General features: G+C 48.4%; 2 protein-coding genes across 11 annotated transcripts; both read left to right on the top strand.

Annotated features, from left to right (window-relative positions):
- The first annotated feature begins 1633 nt into the window (after nucleotides 1–1633).
- On the top strand, nucleotides 1634–10189 carry LOC120672750 (carbonic anhydrase, chloroplastic-like). Of its 10 annotated transcripts, XM_039953316.1 has the most exons (10): nucleotides 1634–1881; nucleotides 2005–2279; nucleotides 2360–2653; nucleotides 6157–6401; nucleotides 6716–6777; nucleotides 6911–6959; nucleotides 9071–9187; nucleotides 9300–9439; nucleotides 9545–9650; nucleotides 9783–10189. In XM_039953316.1, exons 4-10 carry the CDS (start codon nucleotides 6267–6269, stop codon nucleotides 9915–9917), a joined length of 744 nt encoding a protein of 247 aa, XP_039809250.1. In that variant the 5' UTR covers nucleotides 1634–1881; nucleotides 2005–2279; nucleotides 2360–2653; nucleotides 6157–6266; the 3' UTR covers nucleotides 9918–10189. The 10 variants fall into 10 exon arrangements, with proteins under 10 accessions (XP_039809250.1, XP_039809248.1, XP_039809251.1 ...); XM_039953314.1 differs by having other exon boundaries at nucleotides 1634–2279; XM_039953318.1 differs by lacking the exon at nucleotides 6157–6401 and having other exon boundaries at nucleotides 1763–1881.
- Nucleotides 10190–11499: 1310 nt separating this feature from the next.
- LOC120672751 (carbonic anhydrase, chloroplastic-like) lies at nucleotides 11500–16042 on the top strand. The gene is made up of 7 exons (XM_039953319.1): nucleotides 11500–12175; nucleotides 12358–12425; nucleotides 12545–12593; nucleotides 14904–15020; nucleotides 15118–15257; nucleotides 15376–15481; nucleotides 15626–16042. Exons 2-7 carry the CDS (start codon nucleotides 12364–12366, stop codon nucleotides 15758–15760), a joined length of 609 nt encoding a protein of 202 aa, XP_039809253.1. The 5' UTR covers nucleotides 11500–12175; nucleotides 12358–12363; the 3' UTR covers nucleotides 15761–16042.
- The last annotated feature ends 595 nt before the right edge of the window (nucleotides 16043–16637 follow it).

Raw genomic sequence — 16637 nt, forward strand, 5'->3', positions numbered from 1 at the left:
TTATGCCTATTCTTGCTTCTGCCCACCCTTTCCTTCTACTGTAAATTTTCTAGATGAATTGTTTAAAACTCCAGAAAGCTTTGTTGTTTGAAATTGTAATTTTGATAAGATTTTAAAAGAATTTATTCAAGGAAGTTTCTTTCGACAAAAGATTATTTTTACAAACCTTCATTACCAAGTTTTCCAAGAAGCTTTGTCTTGAAAAAATCTACACGAAGAGTTATCCTAGAATAAACATGATCATGGGCTGCCTGATCCGACGAACTCGACTCGACTTGGTCCACCCCAAAAATCCGACCCGACCTGACCCGACCAATGTATTGGCTACACTCGGATCGAAATTTTGACCAGCTACAACAGATCGGGCACATGCTGAATTTTATGACTCGAAATTCAACCCGGCCAAAAAATTATACACAAAAAATCAGATTTTACCCGATCTGGCTCGAACCCAACCCGACTCAACTAGGCTCGAGCTGAAAAATCCGGCCAATGGTCTGAGTCAGGTCGAAGGAAAAAAAACATCGGGTTCCATTTGACCCGACCCGACGAATTTATCCTACAAAAGTTTATTTTTGAGGAACTCTCCTGAATTATCCATCTGAAAAGTTACATGAGAATTTATGCACTAAATCCGTGCGAATAAATTGTTACTTACCAGTACTTTCCAAAAATGGAAATAAAAAGATTCAAGAAAGGGAAATCACCAGGAAAGTATTAGGACCAGCTGGATAAACAGAACCAGATTCCTCTTCGATCTGTTTGATTAGTACTCAACCGAACATTGACTCTGCTTGTTTTAGCTTATGGCTGATTTCGAAAGCTCAATTTTGAGAAATTCAAAATGGATTCTCGATTATGGGAGTCCTCTAACTTTTGAATTTTTTTTAAATCAAGCCTTTTAAATTGGTTAAACTAGTGCTGAACAAACGGAGCCATAATCTGGGTAGACTAGTGATTTTTTTTTGCAAAAATCGCCCGGTTTACATGGAAATTTTGGCCTACCTCTAACCTCTTGGACCCAGTTACGGCACGCACTGTCTCCCGAAGCCTTTATGGACCCTTCACTAATTTCACAAATCGATTTCTGCTGTACTCGCTAATCCTGTCCCAATCCATCGTCAGCACTGCCAGTGCGCTTGGAATCTTTGCACCAGAGTATGGACACAAAGAAACCTCTTCGCGAGGGAGGTGAAGGTGGAATGAGCAGGCGGGGAATCGTTTCCCGAACAAAAGGAAAAGTCTGGCAGCAAGGTGGTCTATCACGGGTCCAGTGACTCGTGATGTAGTGACTAGTGAGCCCTATAGTAGCGAACGGACGCGCTGTTCAATCAACAAGATACCGTGAGGCATCTTCACAGTACGTGTGTACATGAAGAAATGGACAAGTGGAGTTCGAAACGAGCAGATTGTGATTCGATATCTGGGCGCCAACGCAAAGCTGACCGCTCGACCGCTAGCTGCACAGGCGCATGCATGACAACACCAGCTCTGTAGCGTTCCCTTTTCCTTGGTCTTGTTGTCCTAGTCGGGCGCTGTCTGGACCTGCACACCAAGCTACCCTGTGTCTGTTGTGTCGCCAAAGTGAGCACATCCTTATAGCCTGCCGAGGCCAGCCGGCCCAAGCTAGTAGTGCCAACCCTTCCACGTACATGCACGCCGCCGGTTCGTCCGCCTCCGTGCGCCAGCAGGCAGGGCAGCGCATAAGTAATGGCCCGTGCGCAAGCTCTCGGTGCTGGATGGAGCTTCAGCTCCGTGCTCAACTCGGCAGCATCTCGGCATGGCTCGTGGCATCCGCGAAGCTTGGGCGCGGCCGGAGCCTCTGCAACTCTGCAAGAAATTGACGGCGGGGAATAGAGGATACGGCGGGCACGGAGACAGGTAAATTTACAGCTTCAATTCATTCTAGTATGCTGTTCACTCCCTTTTTCTCTCCCTCTCCAGTATAGCTGCAGCAAGAGAGTGGCACACTGTTGTATACATTCCTGAAAAAAAAAATCGCAGCGTGCAGTGGAATGTGCAGAAGCATATGCGTCTGCACCATATCTCTCCACAGGAAAGTTGGTGCTGCATGCTGCCAGCAGATTGCTGCTAGTATGGGCAGTCATCTCCCGGCAACTGGTGCTCCGTCTCGCTGCAGCCCTGATCCATGAGTTGGGACTACAGATGCAGACGCGAAGATCACTGGTTCAAACTTCCCCAGAGTTGATCTTCTGGACATGAAAGCCCCACAACTGTTGTACAGAGGAAGAGAGTTGAGTTCTCAACTCTAAAGGCAGGTAATTTGCCATTGTTCTCTCAAGTGCAAGGTTGGAATTTTATTGATTGTGATTGGAAAACGCCTACATCCGGAGGCCAGGCCCAAGAGTCCAGACGGCGGATGGGAGGCTGGGCCCAAATCCAGCACAGGCCAGGAAGGCTGCCGGAAAAAAAACTGAACAAATATGGGCCGTGGCAGGCTTCATGCCGCGCACAACCAGCTTGATGGGCCGAAAGCTAACATGCCTTCCCCGACGGAAGGTTTTTGTTTGCGCAAGACCCCACCAAAAGTTCACTACCGCTTTGCTGCGGCTATGCTCCGTCACTATCCTCCAGCAGGCCCTGAGCTCAATCAACACAAGTCCATGGAGCCAAGAGCTAGTATCGCTGATCGGTGAGTAATGGTGTTCACATGTTCTTCTTCCTCTTCTTCTTAAAAAAGAAGAAGAAAACTTATGAGTTAGTTCTCCACCAGACATGAGACAACTATCGTCTCACCGACGTGTCTCAACCTCCATCACGTGCTGGCTGCCACTCCAAGTCTCCAACCAAGATCACGCGCTCAGTCCCCCTGACATAACCTAATACCCACCGAACCACCCATTCCGCCCGGGTAGTTAATGAGCAGCAGCCACACCATAATTCCGATAGATAGCGCCAAGCCAAGAGAACCCCCGTCACACGCGTGGCGCCCCGCCAGCAGCAGCCCGCACCGGCCCAACGCAGCATCATCCAATCACATCCACATCCAGCAGCTAGCGGCAGCGATCGCATCGTCCACAGCCGCGCAGCAGCGGCCGTTTCTCCGACGCCGCGCGTCGGAACGAAGGCGCCCTTCGTTTTCGTGTCCGTTCCCCCGCCCGCCCGCGCTCGTGTTCGTGTGGCCCAGGGCGCGGGCGCGCCGAGCCATCCGGGGCGCGCGCGCCCGTCCGCCACACGGTGCCGCGGCGCGTTATCCCGAGCCCTATCCCCTCCGTCGCGTCCCGGCGCGCGCGGGGGGGTGTGGTGGGGAGGACGGGTGGCGCGCGGCTGGCGGATGAGGCGCCGCGAGTGGCCCGGATCCACCGGCCCAGCCGGGCCGCACGCCGGCGCCGCTCGCGTCGTCCGTCCGACGTTGTCGGCACGCGGGCGCGGCGCAGCTATTTCTTGGGGGCGCGCGCAGGGAGGTGGCACCAACAACCAAAGGAGAGCACCCGCGCATGTTTAGCTTCGCCGGGCGCGCCTCCACCGCATCGAGCATCGTCGCCAGCCTCGCCACCCCCGCGCCGCCGTCCAAGCCCAGCAGCCCCGCCGCCTCCGCCCGCCGCCCCAGGCTCATCATGAGCGCGCCCGTCTTCGCCGCCCCCAGCGCCGTCGCGGTACGTGCGCACGCACGCATGCATGGCTCACCGGACACCGCACCGAGCACATTGTGTTACTGTGCACTAGCTCTGCATGCATGTCGATCTACACACACACTGCTCCCATGTCTTTCAAGCAGTAGCTAACAAGTTGGCACATCTCTGCGCAGGAGCGAAGCCAAGTTGGGCTTCCCTGGTGCCCGTGCACTAGGGTAAGCTTCTTTTTACCACTAACTAAATTTTGTTTCACCATATAATCATGGGAAAGTTTGTTAGCTCTTTAGGCTGTGCGCCACGGTCGATCTCACCGTGGCTTCGCCCCAGTCTCTGCGTCTCCTTGCTATTTCCGGCTTCGGCACGGCGCACACGGCTCCGTACGGAGTGCACCACACCAAAAGTAAAAAGGAAAAAAAAAACTTCCTTCCCATAATCTAGGAGAGGTAGCTGCTAGTACTGACCAGGGCTTTCTGACAACGAAACACGTCCAACCCTGCTACACAAACATACTTGCATGTCAATTGTCAACGTATGCCAGTGCCCTCTACTAGCATTATATTTTTTAAAAAAAACCTACGTGTCCCCTAAGAACATGGAGGCGCCGCACTGTTCCGTTGCTCCAAGGGCTAATGACAAGGCCAAGTCCGCAAACGCGGCAGACCATAACCTCATCTTCTCCATTTCTTTTAATTTCGACCAAGACCAATCATTGCACAGAAGTATATACTAGAGGCTAGAGCATGCAGGGTCAGATTGGTTGCTGCTATAATTTAATAATAATTTTTTCCCATCGGTTATTAGTAGCAACATGCATGTCAACCACCTGCCATAGAATATTCGTTAAGGGAGGGCTTAGTTTCCAAAGAGGTGGCCAATGATAGTGCTAGTTTAAAGGCAACAACTAGCAGATGCTTCGATAGGATAGGATAGATTAGCGAGCACTGTGGAGGAGTATTCCCCAAAAGCCTCAAGTGCATGCGGAGAAGGAAAAAGTTCCAAGTACACTTGCTTAGCGACGTCAAGCGTGGCTTTTCCCTAATATATGAAAAAAGCGATAAGCTAAGGTGGTGGCCATGGACTCTCCTTGCCTGATAGCTACCGCACAAATTAAATTAGAAGGTGTATGTTAAGAGCTAGGTAGCCGGGCCCCATCCATCTCCTTGCTTTTCAGTTCTGTTTGCTCCATAACGCATCCAGTAACCGACCCTCACTCGATTATGCTACGGTGCCCGTCAACGTCAGCCTTTTCTGTTTTCCCTATAACTAACGCCCACCAATAATTCCCGCTTTTGGTCACTGTTGAGCTTTTTTTTTTACTTCTTCCAGAGCTACGAACTAGCACGAGATTACTACTAGCTACTTGCAACTTCCAAAAGAAAAAACAACTTCAATACATGCTGAAGTACTGAACTAGGGGAAAAAAGGGGGGTTGTGGTTCTTGCATTGCTCTGTGGTAAACTAACTGGCAACCAGATTTGTCAGCGCTGGCTAGCTAGCTAGTACGAGGAGTCTAGATTTTCATCGCTACCACGTCACCAACGCCGATGCGATGCGCACAGCTTTGACGTCGATCGCACCACGACTTTGTGGCCGGTGGTGGTGCGGTGCAGAAACCTGTAGCTGCCGTCAGATACGCACTAGATTTGCGACATGGACAAACAGTAAAAGCAGCCACCAGTAGTAGAGGAGGAGAGAGGTCGCTTGGTTTGGATGGTTCGACAGGCAATCCATATGCCCAGAACGTTATTTAAAAAATCACGATCAGTGCTGGTGATTCCTCATTAGTGGCTGACAGCTGAGCTCGACTGCAGGAGGCTCCAATAATTTAGGAGGTGAGGCGCTGGCCGGGTCTGTATGTGGCCCCGGCGGTTGCCAAGGGAGTAGTTAGTTTAGGCGCGCCGATAAGGAAGGTTGGATGGATCCCAAGCCCCGCCGTGCCATTGGTGGCCGCCCCATACTCCGGCGATGGGTTCCCTTTGTCACGAGCTAGAAGAGCGACGACCTCTGATTGCGGATGATGTGTGGGGAGGTGTGGCAGATCTGGACGAGTGGGTATCGAGATTCCTTGGATCTGGCCATCTGGGAATACCACCCTGGGGAAACGTTTCTCGATCGGGGGGCGTGGGGGAACTGGGGAGGCAGGGAGGGAGCAGCAGAAAGGAAAGGCGCGATCTGGCCGGGCAGGCGGCAGATGGCCACACACACTTGTGCTTTCGCTGTCCGTACCCGCGGTGCCTCGCGGATCGTCACTAATAGTGGCATGGCCAACTGGTCCTTCCAGCCTTGGCCTCAGCAGCTCACGCGGACACGTTTACTTCCGGCCTGTCCGAACTTTTCCGTGTACCAATGGACTTTTTTTTCTTCTCCTTGAAGAGCACCTGGGTTAATCGGCGGCTGAACGAAACGAACTCAAAAGCAGAGCTAACCACACACGTTCTCTTGCCATTCCGAGTTTCCGAGTGGGTGTCATCATCCGTCCACAGAAACCGCACTCACCCACTACAACGTACTACTAGTATTGATTTTCTCCTCCTCTCTCTGTCACTTCATTACTCCACAGTAAACCGTCGAACGCGAAGCTCGAAAGTCAGACGAGAGAGAAGCCAAGTTAGTAGCATCCGTCTCTCCGCCCGGCGAGTCGGCGACTAATAAAAAGAGGCGGTTTCGAAGATGAGCGGGTGCCTTTGCCTCCCCTGCTATCAAAAGAAGGAGGCCGTCCCCGCGGCGGCAGCGAAGCCGTCCATACATTCCCCAGCCTCGTCACTCCTCCAGAACAAGAAGCCCACCCACCCTCCACCTCCCAAGGTCCGTTCCCCTTCCCCCATCCCTCCCTCCCCCTCCTCCTTCTTCCCACAGTAATCTCCGTCCACCCCCTCCGTCCGTCCGTTCGTCCGTCTTCCTTTCCTCTCCTGCCCCCATCGCTCGCTCACTCAGTGGCAGCAAAGCAGATCCCTGCATCCCCTTTAGATCACCTTTGTGCATGCTTTCTTGCGGCAAGGAGGCCGCTCTTGTCCCCCTCCTCTGTCTCTCATACTGCATCCAGAGCGTACAGTTTTGGTCCTTTTGGGGGACGACGACTGATCGGGCTGACGGTTTGTGCTTGGTCTTTTCTGTTGCAGAGCATGGACGCCGTGGAGCGCTTGAAGAGCGGGTTCGAGCAGTTCAAGACCCAGGTCTACGAGTAAGTCGCCCGCTCCACTCGATGCAGCACCCGCCGGCGTTCGATTCCAGCTTTCATGCATGGCGCTTTGATTCCTTCGGGGAATTCCCGGGAGCTCCACTCCAACTGACGCCCCTGAATTTCCTCTCTGCAGCAAGAAGCCGGAGCTGTTCGAGCCGCTCAAGGCCGGCCAATGCCCCAGGGTATGTACTCCTCCCATCCCATCCCATCCCATCCCATCAGTCCATCACCCTTGTAGACTGCTAAGATTTTTGTCTTCACCCACTCCGGCCGGCCGGCCGGCCGGATCCTCGTCACAATTCGTGGGAAGCTTTTTTTTTTTCTTTTTTTGACGCCCAATTCCTGGGAAGCTTAATTTAGGCAAACCGCGTTCAGGAGCTCGGGGTTTCCGGGCAGCGCCTGGCGTTTTGCTGGGCCACAGATTTGGTAGTGTACTTGCTGGTTCCCCATCCGTTCAGGTAGTAGAAGCCAAGTCAGAACAGTGTGTCGCTGGTGGGTACCAGACTACCAGTACCAGCTAGTTCGTGTTGATCACCAGAATCCCTGCATTCCCGTTTGCATCTGCTGCCCTGCCACTGCCATTCCGTTACTGTTTCATTTGGCATCCCAGGGTGTAGGTGTGCGTGCCGCATTTTCACTGGGGGGGCCAATGTCAAAGCTGCGGTAGACAAAACAAGGGAACACAGCTTGTCCCTATATAGGCTCACTTTTCTGGCTTGAGTAGTATATATATATAAAAATCCTACTTCCTAATTACCTGGGGGCAGAAGCTTCCCCGTTTATAAGGCATGGTGGAACATGACACGGTCTTCTAAACAACACTTTTGACCATTTATTTATCATATATCATTTTGATTACAAAAATAATCATTGTAAATATATTTGATTATGAATCCAATCATATGAAATTTGCATTAAAAAATAAAAATTTAATAGTCAAATTATTGGTCAAAGATGACAAGGTTTGAATCTTGATATACGTGTATGCCTTATAAACAGGAAGGAGGGAGTATATATAAAAAATCCTACTTCCTAGTATTACCTGGTGGCAGAATCTCGCAAGTACGGAGTTTTATTGTTTTGTTTTTGGGGTTCCAGGCTGGCATCGATCCCATGCGCCAATTTACTCCTTGCAGCATGCTATAGCTGGCTGGTTCCTGGCCCAACTACAGTAGTAGTCTGCTATTTTTCTTTGAAAAAAGTGGTCTAATTTGGCTGCTTGATCGGGCCGTGGAAAACTACCACCTGGTAGCCGTGTTGAATCCCAAAGAATTTCCTGCATCTTTCTATGGTCTTATCCATCATCACCATTACATTTGAACGGCGGAGATGTGGGGATAGCAAGGTGTGTACCAACGTAGTATATGCTCATACTATGGCCTGTAGCTTTAGCATTCGGAGCATTGTCTACTCGCATCCGTATCCCGCTGGCCATGCATGCTTGTCCTTGAAATATGCTCATACTATACTATCAGCGTAGTATATGCCACTGCCGAAGATGATTGTGTTACGCTACGCGTCGTAATCGTAATCGCCTTTTAACCTCGAGCCCCCTTTTCCAAATCCTGGCCCAGCGGCGCGAGCTTATGCCGGCCATCCATGGCGATTGCTGACGTAATGGGAACAAAGTGGTTCATGATCCTCGCGCGCTAAAGTAGCCCACCCATTAGCCTCCTGTTGCTGCTGCTCTTGTCACCAAGCTTAATCCGCAGTGCGGGCGCCGGATTTGGCAGTTCGGCTCTCGGCTTTTGCCTTCGAATCCTTCTGGGTTCGTGCATTAGGGTATGGGAGTTGCGTCCAACTTGCCAAGAAATATTCGTCCTTGCCTTGCCGGTAATGGCAACGCTGCTGTTTCTTGCCCGTTGATCGCCGCCCAGCTGGGGGGGGGCCATAGCAAAGCCTGCGCAGAGCATCCTTGCTGCTCCGGGAAGTGGGAACCTTCCTGCACCTTGGCTTCCTCGCCGACGGCGACGGGCCTCCGGCTCCGGTGGTAAAAAGTGGATCGGAAAAGAGACAGGCAGAAGCAGGTCAAAAGTGGCAGCCTTTTTCGAGCGCCAGGTACTCCACAAGAGCCACCAGAATCGTGTACTCCACCGATCAGCGACACCGATCTGCCTACCTGCTTATCGATAAGAGCCGTGTGGGCTTGTGGGGACGCGAAATATTTCAGTAACGATCACACTAATTTGGCGTGTTCTTTTCGCTGACCTGACACTGATCTTCCCCTCTTTTTTGTTAATGATTCTATTCTACTTTCTCCCTTTTTTTTTTTTGCTAATGCGATGTGCTGCAGTACATGGTGTTCGCCTGCGCCGACTCCCGCTGCTGCCCGTCGGTGACCCTGGGCCTGCAGCCCGGCGAGGCCTTCACCATCCGCAACATCGCCGCCATGGTCCCGCCCTACGACAAGGTACGCATGCCGGCTGGCTGGCTCGTGGACGTCTTCCCTAGCTCCGGCTGGCGACCTTTCTTTGCTTTGCCGGCGTGCATTGACTCTGTTGCTTTCATTTCGCGAACTGCAGAACAAGTACGCCGGCATCGGGGCCGCCATCGAGTACGCCGTCTGCGCCCTCAAGGTGGAGGTCCTCACCGTCATTGGCCACAGCCGCTGCGGTGGCATCAGGGCGCTCCTCTCCCTCCAGGACGGCGCAGCCGACACCTTGTAAGTCACGGTGAACACAAAGTTTCAGGTCACCTACCTGCTACCCCTGCAGCAACATGTCTTTGACCCGAGGATGTTCTTTGTTTGTGTTGGCGATGTGCCCAGCCACTTCGTCGAGGACTGGGTCAGGATCGGCTACCAGGCCAAGAAGAAGGTGCAGAAAGAGCACCCCACTGTTCCGTTCGACGATCAGTGCTCCATCTTGGAGAAGGTACGCAAGAGCTACGATTCGATTGCTATGGCGATCTTCAATTACCTGCCCATACGTGCTATGCACATGATTTCATAAATATCGAACTGGTTTGCTCATGAGAGGATCCTGCATTGCTGAATATTTCTGCAGGAGGCTGTGAACGTGTCCCTCTACAACCTCTTGACCTACCCCTGGGTCAAGGAAGGTGTGGCCAACGGGACCCTCAAGTTGGTCGGTGCCCGCTACGACTTCGTGAACGGTGTGTTCGACACATGGGAGAAATGAGCCATAAACTTCTACTACATCATATACATACATACATACCTATATGCACCTGATCGATGTGAATCCGTGGAGTACTTACTGCCTATTTCGACCGCTACTACAAGCCGGATCGTCATCCTATATGCGAATGTAATAAGCAATAGCATTTTCTACTGCTTTACTTTCAAATGTGGAGCTTATATGTAATATATGGTGCGTAATTTGACCGCTTTTGTGGTCAAAAGACATCAGCTGTATAAGCCTTTTTCATAATATTATCTCAATTTACTACCTCTTGATGTCTCTCTCCCTGAAATGCGCTGGTGCTACTATTTTTATGTGAGACCTGAATGATTTTGTACTATAAATCCGTTTTCACAAAAAAAAAAAGTTGACCCCTAAATTTTCCACCATGGACCACACGCTTTAAACCAGAAGTTTGTTTGCTTGCTCTGTTCGTTCCGGTAGATGTCTAAGTGGTTGCTCGATCATGTACTTTTTGTCTGTGCTTTGGTTGCACATCTTCTTTTCCTCTCGAATACAGCTACAGCAGAGAGATGCGTACCTTTTTTTAGAAAAGGATATATTCCTTAGTATTAATATGAGAAAATGCTAGTTTGTATATGAAAACAAGGTTTACCAAGATCAGTTAGTTTCATTACAATATTTTCTTGGTTGTATGCTTCATGGACATGCATAAGAAGTAGCCCATCGCTGCCATTGTATTATAAAAAATATATAATCTAAAGTAACATCCTAAATCTCTATAAAAATTATCCATATGTGCTATTATTAGAGACAACCCAAAATAATCCCTAAATCGCCTTCTGGATTACCTACATACTCCTAATACACACCAATAAATGATTCTAACTTATTAATTTATGTTATTATTAATATAAAAAAGATGCTAACTTAAGGTATACATGTATGATGTGTGTTACCGACTTACCATTTAGGTCATGTATACATAACTACATAGTACTCCCTCCTTCCTCGTTTATAAGGCGCACACGCATATCAAGATTCAAACATTTATATCTTTGACCAATAATTTAACTATTAATTTTTAATTTTTATAATGTAAATTTTATATGATTGGATTCGTCATCAAATATAGTTTACAATGATTATAAATTTATAATCATAAGTGATATAATATATGACAAATAAATGGTCAAAGTATTGTTTGGAAGACCGTGCCATGTTCCACCGTGCCTTATAAACGAGGAAGGAGGGAGTAGGTGGTAATCTAGAATAAAGAAGCAATTGATGTCCACTAATGTCAAATTTACAATATGATTTTCTATAATATCAAGATAACTTGAGCCTTCGATTTTAAAAATCCATTGCTATCAAGTAACAGCACCAAATGGGTTGGATCCACCCCTGTATATGCAGGAAGCTATGATAGCACCGATTTCCATGTTAAACACATGGCCCAAACTAAGAATTTACTTAGACAAATGTCAAACCCAGATGCCATGCAAGATAACTATGAACGACGATGAAGAGTGTATAGATTAATTTCCAGCTAATAAATTGTACTACGGATAACACACACACACACACACACACACACACACACGTGCTAGAATATTTGAGAAATGAGAAGGGGGTGAGGTAATTTTGATGATCAGTTAGGAGATATAATTTTTTTTCTGAATTTTTAATGCTTATGTTCTTCGAATTACTAACTCGCGTCGGAGGACGGGTCGATGGATTCAGTTAAAGAAAAGTAAAGTATTTACCTCTTGGAACTTAGCACCGGTCCACCGCGCGCCCTCGTCCTCTCCAGCTCCGCCAACCGGCAGGCCGGCACGCGTCGTGAGCCGTGTCCACCGCGGCGTTCAGCCCATCCGGCTCCAGCCCCCATCGTCGTCCTCGTTTCCCCGCGGCCGGCCGGACGGCACCCCAGCCCCGGCGGCAAGTACGCCTGCCCGGCCAGCCGGAGGTCAAGGCGACGGCGGCCTGAAGGATGGACCTTTGGAAGCTCGGTGGGTTAGTGGTGTACCTGGTTTGTCCGGCATGATGACACGTCTTGTTCTGGACTGGTTCGCCGTTCCCCGCGCGCGCGTCCATCCGTGCACGACCGGGCCGGGGAGCGGAGGGGGGCAGGAAAAGAAGGCGAGCCGCTGCTTCCCGTGCCTCCCCCCTCCTATAAAAAAGGTCCCCCATGGAGGCATGGACGGGGCAGCTCTACAGCGAAGCAAAGCCTTCCACAGTCTTCGTCAATCCTTCCACAGCTCGCCCCACCTGCTCTCCTCTACAGCCCAAAGGTCAGCCCCCTCCTCCTCCATGCTCCATGCTTCCATCCATCTTCTTTTCCTTTCTAGACTCGTCGCACACAATTCGCATGACTCCCCCCTCTCTCCCTGAGAAATTTGCATGACGCATCCGGTGATCTTGCTGTGGACGGACGGCACAGCTGTGTTGACGACATGATCTGTGGCTCTTGCAGGACGCCATGGCGGATGCCGTCGAGCGCTTGAAGGCCGGGTTCGAGCAGTTCAAGGCCGATGTCTACGAGTAAGTGATCCAAGCTATACTACTCTCTGTTTTCTGATTGAACTAGTGCCTCCTGCTCGATATGATGAAGATGTGAAGTGAGCTGACCATTTGACGACCCGTCTCCTGTCGATCGGCAGCAAGAAGCCGGAGGTGTACGAGCCGCTCAAGGCCCACCAGTCCCCCAAGGTATGCACTCTCATCATGCCGTCCGATCATGCATCATCCTTGTAGAATGGAGTAAACAAATACTCCCTTGTTCCAAATTATAAGTTATTTCAAGAATCTTGAAGAGTCAAACTATCTCAAAGTTTGACTAAAATTATAGAGAGAAATACAAAAATTTATGAAATCAAATAAATATACTATGAAAATATAGCTAACAAAGAGTGTAATGGTACTTAATTGGTACCATAAATGTTATTATTTTGTTATATGTATTTAGTCAAATTTGAAAATTTTTAAATCTCCAAGATTTTTGGAATGACTTATAATTTGAAATAGAGGGAGTATATCTTGCATAGTTGCATTCTTGTTCACCACCAAAATTTTTGGCCAGTTTCTGCATTACTGAATATCTTGAGGGCAACACCTGACCTACAAACAACCGTTTCCCAGTACTAGATAGCACATCGGGGTCCCCATTTGCCCCCAACCCAACCCTGCCGTTGATCTAGCGGCCCCCTGTCCGCGTTCAACGCCGCCCAGCATTTGATCGAGGTCAGAGTTGACCAAATGAGGAAAAACAAGTTCAGAAATACAGCAGCTACAGGGAGTTAAGAACGGCCGGCACTAGATAATATGTACATCACCTATAGATATTAGATAGACCATCATTCAGGAAAAAAAAAGATATTGGATAGAAATCAAATATAATATGGGTCCACACGTAACTCTTTCTCTCTCTCTCTCTCTCTCTCTATATATATATATATATATATATATATATATATATATATATATATATATATATATATATATATATATATATATAACGAGTAAAATTTCCACCTAAATTTTTTATTTGGTCCGTCTTGTGTCATTGATAGGTGAATCTTAGTCCAACCCACATGCGTATCGGACTAGCCCTTCGTCCACGATTTGATCACGTAGATCCCTACAAATTAACAAACCGATAACTATACATATCCAATAATTATATCAACTCTGTCTGTAGCAACGCACGGGTATAAATGTCTAGTTAGATAGAAATTTGCATATCTCTGGCTCACCTGGTTTCGACACACAATCTTTCATAACCTTACTTTGGCAAGTATTTCGAGATATATTATTTGGAGAGTTGTATATTACTGAAATGTTTTTCATGGTGGACTTAGTAAAATCAGTTTTACATCGTTGATTTATACAGTTTTTAATGGAAGATTAAGGGTCAAAGTTTGAGAATTCTGGCCTAAACTAATTCTAATTAGACATGTATAATCCTGATTAGACATGATGTGATGGGAGGAATATCTTGTTTTCCTCTGTAATAATCTTTATATGTCATAACGACATAGTCTGATGGGACTCTTAAAAGAAACAGAGTTTGATGGGATTCTTCAAACAAACAGAGTTTGATGGGGACTCTAAAACATATATATAGTCGGAAATGTCGAATCCTGCTAGTTGCTCGAAGCCTCGAACTAAAGATTCCATACATTTTTCTAGCCACGGTTCACCTTGTCGTCACTCGCAAATAAACTAGGGCATCAGGAATGTATATGGCCGATCTGGCCTTATAGATGGGTCCTACTGTATGTTAAAATCGGCTGACTTACGTATGAGACCGAGTGAGATCTTACCCGAGCCCCGCTCTGAAAATAAAATAAAAAAAAACTCCAAATCCTCCATCTCTCGTGCCATGTACCCCTCCGTTCAGTTTTTTTCTTTTCATTTTTTAGTTGTATGAGACCGGACCTTAAGGCTTAGAGCGACCTTTACCCTTTTGTGTTTAGGACCGGGCTTGAGGGTGCTGACACATTGTACTCCCTTTATATTCGAAAAGAAAGTCGTTTTGGACAGTAACACGATTTCCAAAACTTAGCTTTGACTTCTTATTTTTATAAAAATATTTATCGTAAACTGATATATTTATATTTTTATAAAAGTATTTTTCAAGATAAATCTATTTATACAGAATTTGTATTTTGAAACTCCAGAACTTAAAAATTATTCATAATTTATATTCTCAATATTTAACTCAAATGTTGTCTAAAACGACTTTCTTTTCGAGTATGGAGGAGTATAAGGTCAATATTTGTATGTCTTATGACCTCCATTTTTACCACACTACTGATGCGGAGGCACGCACGAAAAGGCAACCCTCATGTCACTTTTTTTTTTTGAATGGAACCTCATGTTACTGTTCCTATATCGCCCTGCTTGACCCTTTGGGAGGAAGTAGCCAAGCTAGGGAGAGGCTGAGAGCAATGGCCGTCAGGGTCAGAGGATCTGCAACCCCGCTGCTGACTGTACAATGCCATTCATGGTTGTGTGCAGTACATGGTGTTCGCCTGCTCCGACTCCCGCGTGTGCCCGTCGGTGACCCTGGGCCTGCAGCCCGGCGAGGCCTTCGCTGTCCGCAACATCGCCAGCATGGTCCCACCCTACGACAAGGTACGCGCGCACGGGCACGGCTGGTAGTTCTTGCAGCATGTCGCCGCCGCTGGCCAGCATCGTCGTCGGCTCGAGACCGCTCACGTTCTGCTTGCAGACCCGGTACGCCGGCGTCGGGTCCGCCATCGAGTATGCCGTCTGCGCGCTCAAGGTGGAGGTCATCGTGGTCATCGGCCACAGCCGCTGCGGCGGGATCAAGGCGCTCCTCTCGCTCCAGGACGGCGAGCCCGACAAGTTGTAAGAAATCTGTCTGAAAGATTCAGACAACTGACGACAGCGTCGTCGAAACTGGTTTATTATATACTGTTTGACCTGATCGAGCATGTTCTCTGCCGTCGTTTGATCGCCTGTCCAGCCACTTCGTCGAGGAATGGGTCAGGATCGGCGCCCCCGCGAAGACAAAGGTGCAGGCCGACCACGCCTCAGCCCCCTTCGAGGACCAATGCTCCGCGTTGGAAAAGGTATGCTCTGAAATTGAAGACTTCTCGGTCTTGGATCATCATCTCGGAGACGAAGATGAGCTCCAAGGGGGGGGGGGGGGGGGGGGAAGGTTTGCCCATGGAGTGGCTGTTGTTGGACCTCGCTCTGAATACTTTACCTTGCAGGAGGCCGTCAACTTGTCCCTTGAGAACCTCAAGACCTACCCGTTCGTCAAGGAAGGGCTGGAGAAGGGGACCCTCAAGCTGGTCGGCGGCCACTACGACTTCGTCTCCGGCAAGTTCGAGACCTGGGATCCATGAGTGGCCAACCAGGCTAGCTGTTTAATCACGTACGGCTACACCATACATATGTGCTCCCGATCGATACGTCTGACTGCGTGGAGCAGTACTACTAATTTGCCCCTATACACACATACCGGATTGCTCTTTTGTGAACTGTAATAAGCAATACAATTTTTTGTCGCGGAGTTCTTTTTTTTGTAATATATGATGCATAATTTGATCGACGTGTGGTCAAAAGACATCAGCTCTTTTCATTCATATTATCATGAAGAGAGAAAGGGTTTACCTTTTTATGCTACCTCTTTGCTGTTCTCCATCTTTCTGTCTCTTTCTGAAAAAATGCTGATGGCTTTTCTCAATGCTGCATATCCTCTGAAGGAAAAGAACTGTCATGACGTGTTATCTTATTTATAATTAAGACAGAACATTGAAAGTGGGCTGCATGAAGTTGAGAGCATAATTTTTTTTTGGGGGGGGGGGGGGGGGGGGGTCCCAGTCTTCTCGCTTTGCCATGACGTGTTCTTGGGCGCACTAGTAATCAAGTCCCATGTTTCCTCTGGATGTACTAGCTGCCAACATTTCATTCCTGCTGCATTGAATATCATTTGTCCTAAAATAGTATCTTACTGTTGGTTTTTTTTTGTTTGGAGAACATTGAAAATTAAACAACATCATACATATGTAGAAAATCTGGAAAATTTAAAAAACGAAAGTGAACTGCAAGCCTGTTTGCCCCCTAAGTGGTCAACTATTCCAACAAGTTATTATTGTGAAAAAAATTGATTAAAGCAACTACCGTGCAAACCTGTGGCCGCTGTGGGTGTGGAAATGTGTGTTGCTGAATGAAAGGCTTTCTGCCAGCGAAAAAGACGGTTTTAAGTCCCGCTAGAAAGTC

Source organism: Panicum virgatum, chromosome 5N (assembly GCF_016808335.1).
Source record: "Panicum virgatum strain AP13 chromosome 5N, P.virgatum_v5, whole genome shotgun sequence".
Lineage (NCBI taxonomy): Eukaryota > Viridiplantae > Streptophyta > Magnoliopsida > Poales > Poaceae > Panicum > Panicum virgatum.